Source organism: Penaeus vannamei, chromosome 4 (genome assembly GCF_042767895.1).
Source record: "Penaeus vannamei isolate JL-2024 chromosome 4, ASM4276789v1, whole genome shotgun sequence".
In the NCBI taxonomy this organism is placed as follows: domain Eukaryota; kingdom Metazoa; phylum Arthropoda; class Malacostraca; order Decapoda; family Penaeidae; genus Penaeus; species Penaeus vannamei.
Window position 1 is genome coordinate 34,701,015 of NC_091552.1, and position 6,806 is coordinate 34,707,820.

Consider the following 6,806-nt stretch of genomic DNA (forward strand, 5'->3'; position numbering starts at 1 on the left):
CCTAGTTATATTCTTCTATATCTTTCCTACGTGCTGCCAAACGCCTTCTCACGATTCTTGTATCTCCAATCCTTTATATGGTGCCGGGTCTGTGGTGTTGCCGAACAGCAATTATTACGACAATTTTAACTGGATTATTTACATTCTTTTTTGTCTTTACTTCAGCATAACGGCTTCAGGGTGATACTTGGTGGTAACACTGATAATTATACACGAAGTTCAAACCATAGCAGCCAAACGGACGATAATAAACGAAATGGTTACTAAGACAGCGCTCACGATGTTGCCGTTACAGGTAAAACCTTAGCTACGCTTAACCTGTAAATGACATTGTCCCTTCCTCGCTTTCTTTCGGTACATAAGTGTGATTATGGCCTAATGATAGCATGCAAATATTTTTCGCTATTTTATTTTTCTTTCCTTTTTGTGTGCTGTTAACTAAACTGATCCCTTTACAGCTGGTAAAACCGAACTCTAGTCCTTCCAAAGCGCCAACTAAGACAGTGCTTACATCATGTTACGAAATACACGTTTCCCGGCCTCATGGTTTCCTGTCGCATTGAAATCTTAGGGTAGCCTCACTCTAGTTGTGTTTTAGTTATATTAAATATTACGTTTTTTTTAAGTACTCGACAACGTAAGAAATAGTCGATTGTTGAATGGTCAAGAGGTGGTACATGTAGCAAGGTATTTCTTTATCTTTCGTTTTCTTGGCTCCTTTCTCTTGATTCTCGTCGTGTATCATGCTGTGTTTGTTGAAGCTCTTTCATATGGAAGTGAAGAATATTTCTCTTTCCCTCTCCAATCGTTCTTTCGCTTAACCCTCTTACTCTTTCTCATTCTCATTCTCCCTCTCCCTCTCTCTATCTCTACCTATCTATACATCTATCTCTCCCTGCATCCCTCTCTCTCTCCTTCCCTCCCCCCCCCCTTCTCTCTCTCTCTCTCTCACCCGGTGCGTGGCGCTGTTCCTTGCACTCAATGAATGAATGAAATATTTATTTAATGTGTGAGGATACCAGACCAATAAGACATATGAAGTCAAAATCGCCTGAAAAGCTATTTGAAACTTTAACACATTAACACTCCCACTGCGAGCAATTCCATTTGAGAATCATTCACTCATAAACATGATCGTCCGCTCTTCTCATCCACATGGCTATTTTGATGATTGATCTATGAAAATATAACCATTAAAATCATTATTTCCCATCCTTTCTGAAAATTGAAAAGACCAAAATAAATAATAAATCCCATGTCCCTCTTCCAAATATAAAATCGCAACTTTTGTATCGTCATCAAATCTAGACGTCAAGACACCTCGAGTTGCTGCTGATCTAGCCTTTCCCTATCCGAGACGTTACACCAGTAAATATAAACAACATCCGGAAGGTAGATCACACTTCCGTCCCCGCTGCATCACACCTACCACGCCTGAGCCTTGTCTGCCCAAGTAACTTCCTTCCCCTCGAGCAAGCCTGGCGAATTCACCCCCTTTGTCGCGGCCGGAAGAAACTGACAAAATACAGAAGCTGGCACCTGCCCAGGAGAGGAGCCATACATATATAGCAAGAGTCCAGCTCTCGTTCACTCACTCTGAAGTAGCGAAAAAAAAAACGGAAACCAAGACCATTTTCATCACCGCCCTAATCTTACGTGTCGTGTCGTTAACAGAAAACAAAAACTTTATTGGAGTGCACAAAAAGATAAGGAGGAAGCGTAATGTCTAGAGAAGAAAAGCTATAGGCCTACATATGTTTTTATGCTGAGTATATGTATATGTAAATGTATGTATGTATATATACACATATGTATACATACATATAGACATGTAGACATACGTATATATATATATATATATATATATATATATATATATATATATATATATATATATATATATATGTATATATATATAATTTATTTATTTATTCATGTGTATGTATATACGTATGTATATGTATATATACATAAACATAGGTGTGTATATATATATGTACATATGTAAATATGTGTACATATAGATATATATTTATTTATATATAGGCACACGCAGGTCGACCAATCAGACCACACCTACTATGGGAGGACCAAACACAGATGATCACCCTGTAGCCTCGACCACGAGAGAACCAGTGCCAGAAGCTTCAGTCTGACAGGTGCTTCAATTAGTGTTAGAAGCTTCAGTTAGTGTCAGAAGCTTCGATTGGTGCCAGGGGCTTCAACCAGCGTCAGAAGGCCCCGTTTGGCTCCCAAGCGATACCCACGCTTCTTCCATTCTCATTCTCGGGATATTCCCGCCTCACTCTTTCTCTTCTTTTCTCTCTCGCCTTTATTCTACGTCTATATCTGTATCTCTGGTTAATATGTTTTCTCTTTGGTGTTTTTCGTTGCTCTCTTACTATTTGTCTCTTCCTTTCCCGAGTTTTCTCATTTCTCACTTTATATATTTTTTTTCTCTCATTTCCCTTTTTTCTATTTTTCATCTATCTATTCTTGTACATTGAGCAGGTCATTAAATAATTTCAGTAAGGATGCAGATTTTATTTCTTCCATTAGCGATATAAAACAATCTTTATATAACATACATAAACAACATACAGGCATATATATATATTCATAGATTTCATGTGGATGCGTGTGAGAAAATTGCAATTTTGCCATCCCAGTTCTTATTGCTTTTGTTTTCGTGTTTGTTAAAATCGTTTGTTTAGAACAAACTTTATCAATTGATACTTTTCCATTTACGATCAGGTTTCAGTACTCATTTTTTTCTACATATAAACATAAATATAAATATATACATATACAGCATATGCACATATAGATATTTAGATATCTATATGTCCATTCATATATATAGACATACATCCATTAATACACACACAAACTTAAATGCGTTTAAGCCGCTCGCACACAAGGAAACGCAAGAGGTTCCAAGACCATTTCCCTGCGTGGGGGAGGAGGCTGCATCTCCGCAGAATCAGGCCGGGGCGTTGTTGGCCTCTCGCTTCGGAGGCTGGGCGATCAGCTGCGAGAAAAAGACCGTCAGAGAAATTCTATTCATTTTTCTATTTTATTTGTTTTCATCGCTTAATCAGTATGATTAATCAAGAAGGGGAGGAGGGGATAAGGAGGAGAAGAAGAAGAACCAATAGAACCAAGACGAACCAATAATAAGACAAAAAAAAAAAAAATCGGGCGGGAAAAACAACCAACTTACGGTTTTACGGTATTTATGGACGACGAAGAAGCCGAGGCATCTTGCACCAACACCAACCAAGCCTCCTAGTGCAGCGAGGCTCATGGAGGAGGAGGAGATGATGGTACCGACCACAAAAAGGCCAATGTTGACGCCTTCCCAACACATCCAGGCGAGGAGGAAGGGCGGACGCCGCTGGAGTGACGGAGGATTATCATGTTTTTATGCCTGTCTTTCCTTTACATGTCTGTTTCTTGTAACTAAAACAGTATGCATGCATGTGCATTTATGCATGTTTGTATGCATGCATGTCTACGCATGTTTGTGTGTGCACGCGTGTGTGTGTGTTTGTGTGTTGTATGTCTGTATGTGTGTGTGTGTCTGTAAGTGTGTGTTGTGTGTATATATGTATGTGTGTTGTGTGTGTGCGCGAGCGTATGTTTGTGTGTGTATGCGGATGTGTGTGTGGATGTATATGTGTATGTGTGTCTATGAGTAAGTACGTGTGCGTGTGAGTGTGTGTGTGTGGATGTATACTGTATATGTATGTATGTGTATGTATATATGTATGTATGTGTGTATGTATGTATGTATGTATATATGTATGTATGTGTGTATGTACATATGTATGTATGTGTGTTTGTATATATGTATGTGTGTATGTATATATGTATGTATGTGTGTATGTATATATGTATGTATGTGTGTATGTATATATGTATGTATGTGTGTATGTATATATGTATGTATGTGTGTATGCATATATGTATGTATGTATGTATGTATATATGTATGTATGTGTGTATGTATATATGTATGTATATATGTATGTGTACGTATGAATACCTTTGTGTATGTATATGTGTATGTATGTGCATGTGTGTGTGTGCATGTGCGGCTGTACGTTTGTCACTAACCTTTATGGCTCCGTATAAAAGCAAGGAGATAAAGATGATTGCAATTCCAAGTACACTACACGTGATCAAAACCGGGAGACCAACATCTGAAAAAATAAATAAATAAATAAAACTATTTTAATAGAAACTGACGTGACCTTATGCAAGTGACATTTCCTTTTAAAGGCACATTACAGAAAACTTCTACAATATACGTTTTAATTTTCTCCCCACCAATTTTTACTTTGCCATGACCTACTTTCTCACCACCAATTTTTACTTTGCCATGACCTACTTTCTCACCACCAATTTTTACTTTGCCATGACCTACTTTCTCACCACCAATTTTTACTTTGCCATGACCTACTTTCTCACCACCAATTTTTACTTTGCCATGACCTACTTTCTCACCACCAATTTTTACTTTGCCATGACCTACTTTCTCACCACCAATTTTTACTTTGCCATGACCTACTTTCTCACCACCAATTTTTACTTTGCCATGACCTACTTTCTCACCACCAATTTTTACTTTGCCATGACCTACTTTCTCACCACCAATTTTTACTTTGCCATGACCTACTTTCTCACCACCAATTTTTACTTTGCCATGACTTACCTCTCATATTTTCAGTGCAGAGGAGTGCGATTAGCATTCCTACAAAACTCAGGGACACAAGCTGCGGATAATAGATTTAAATTAGCAACAGAGATCATTGCGTAAATCTGGTTCCCAACCTTTTCTACGGCTGCAGCCCCTTTCGATTTATAGTTTATTTAGGGATAAAGGAGGTTTCTACTAAATTTGATCAACAAAAGAAAAGATTTTTTTTCATTTACTAATAATATATTAACAAAAGTCAAACACATGGACAAGAAAACATGTCCCAGATTATTTGAGTAAACCCTTCTTGATTATAAGTAATAAATAGATTAATTACTTGTCCACTAAACCGCAAAGATATCACAACAGATAACACACAAAACTCCGCAATATAACAGATCTCATCATAGGACATACATGACACGAAGCCAGTCTCACCAGGTAGATGATGGCGATGGTGATGGCGCCAGTCCGCCAACTGCAGCCGCAACAGCAGGTATTCTCTTCCCTGGGATTCGCTGCTGACGCCTCCGAGGGTTCCGGGGCGGAAGGTACTGGGTGTGCGACCAGCTGAAGCTTTTCCTTCGTCGGGTATTCCATGCTGCACGGGAGAAGGGAGTGTTATATGTATAAGAAGGGCTGTCTGCATCTTACGTAACGATTGAACATATTTTACAACTTTAAATATTTTGTTTAGTTTTGTTTTATGTTTTTACCACAGCTACTAACTGAATTTTGTTGACGCATTTCTTTCTACCATCAAAACTCGCTTCTCTACGATCTACGACACTGCAGAGACATATGCGTTTTGGGGGTTGCCTTGGAGCGGGTCCGGGGGGCGGTGGAGCTCCTCCCTCCCGCTGACAAGGGTCATGTGCAGGCTAGGTTAGACTAGGTTAGGCTATTTTGAATTTAAGTAGGGTTGGACTGTGTCGGGTTTGCTTGATTTGAATTGCGTGGATTTGGTAAATCAGAAAGTGGCTTGCGGGGGTGCGGGGGTTGGGAGCTAGGAGAATGCCTAGACTAGGATAACGCTGCACAAATGTAAATGCGTGTTTATTTATTTCCAGGAAGTTTATATCACAAAGTGGTAGATCGAAACAAAACGTATGAACATTCCAAAAGCAGGGTCATCATACCTCGAAAATGGATGCCAGAGACGATAATCAGGTTTGTTCTAATCACATCAAACCTCCCGAGGAAACACTTCTAGCTCCAACCGCCGTTGCAATCCCACTAAGCCTTTACACCAAAGACTTTAGCGCCGGCATGACACGCAGGACGATAATAGTACGGGTGTAAACATAGGCAACCACGCCCTTGAACGCAAGCCAACACCAAAGATTATTTACTACGAAAGATAGGAAAGTTCCTTTGTTTACATGCCAACACCCTCTCCAATCCCGCTCTTCCGGCGAGTTTTTTTTTTTTTTTTTTTTTGACTCCAAGCTATCTTGGCGGGATCATATCCTTTCTATTAGAGAAAAAGCCCGCCATCGCCTCCGACTATTACAAACCCTCTCCTAATAAGGGAAACCTCTGAAAATCTGGCAACTAAATCGTTACTAAACAATTTCTTCAATATGTTCACAAAGGTGTGTAATATCATGTCTTAAAAGGTTGAAGTTCAAATCTTGTGGGAAACACCGATATGGCCGCCACAAAATCTACGACGTCCAATATCTTGATGTGTATTTGACTTAGATTTCTCATAGTGGTGTCTAAACCTATGTTTTTACGTCAAAGAATTCAATACTTATGATTCTGAGACAATTTGACCGATATTTTATTGAATAACAAGAAATCCAAAATGGCTGCCAATTCTTATCGTCTAAAAAAAATGAAAAATATCATATCTGTATCTTACGCCGCGGGCCCCAGAACATCCCTCATGCACCCACCCCCAACAACTCTACAAGCATGTGTTTTTTTCTGAAGCATTGGGGTCCCTTGATATGAAATCAACTGGTAACATTAAATAAACTGGGACTCACTCTCCTTTTTTCAGTTGTATTTTATGGTACCCCCAAAAAAGTTAAATTCAACCTATAACGCACAGAAATAAAACACCATTTTCTTACATTCTTTCTGATGGCTAAAACTA

The 6,806-nt window shown here is 39.0% G+C and overlaps 2 protein-coding genes across 5 annotated transcripts in view; both read right to left on the minus strand.

Annotated features, from left to right (window-relative positions):
* The window catches only part of LOC113818945 (uncharacterized), an 8,391-nt gene extending 8,316 nt beyond the window's left edge, over window positions 1-75 (minus strand). For 2 of the 4 annotated variants that reach the window (XM_070120928.1, XM_070120927.1), the window contains exon 1: window positions 1-23. This exon is cut by the window's left edge and continues 66 nt beyond it. The gene's annotated coding sequence lies outside the window, so the exon portion shown is untranslated. The other 2 variants (XM_027371165.2, XM_027371174.2) reach the window with 2 other exon arrangements.
* A 2,454-nt stretch (window positions 76-2,529) lies between these two features.
* On the minus strand, window positions 2,530-5,983 carry LOC113818959 (uncharacterized). The gene is made up of 6 exons (XM_027371185.2): window positions 5,842-5,983; window positions 5,141-5,303; window positions 4,718-4,778; window positions 4,120-4,205; window positions 3,224-3,397; window positions 2,530-3,031 (listed from the first exon to the last, which is right to left on the minus strand). The coding sequence occupies exons 2-6, from the start codon at window positions 5,300-5,302 to the stop codon at window positions 2,984-2,986; spliced, it is 531 nt and encodes a 176-aa protein (XP_027226986.2). The 5' UTR covers window position 5,303; window positions 5,842-5,983; the 3' UTR covers window positions 2,530-2,983.
* Between the last annotated feature and the right edge of the window lie 823 nt (window positions 5,984-6,806).

Excerpts from the sequence above, each read along its gene's own strand:
- LOC113818959 (XM_027371185.2), bottom strand. The coding sequence starts at position 5,302 with ATGGAATACCCGACGAAGGAAAAGCTTCAGCTGGTCGCACACCCAGTA. Across the intron at positions 4,206-4,717 it reads CTGCACTGAAAATATGAGAG|ATGTTGGTCTCCCGGTTTTG; the intron begins GTAAGTCATGGC and ends TTATTTTTTCAG. Across the intron at positions 3,032-3,223 it reads TCCATAAATACCGTAAAACC|CTGATCGCCCAGCCTCCGAA; the intron begins GTAAGTTGGTTG and ends TTTTTCTCGCAG.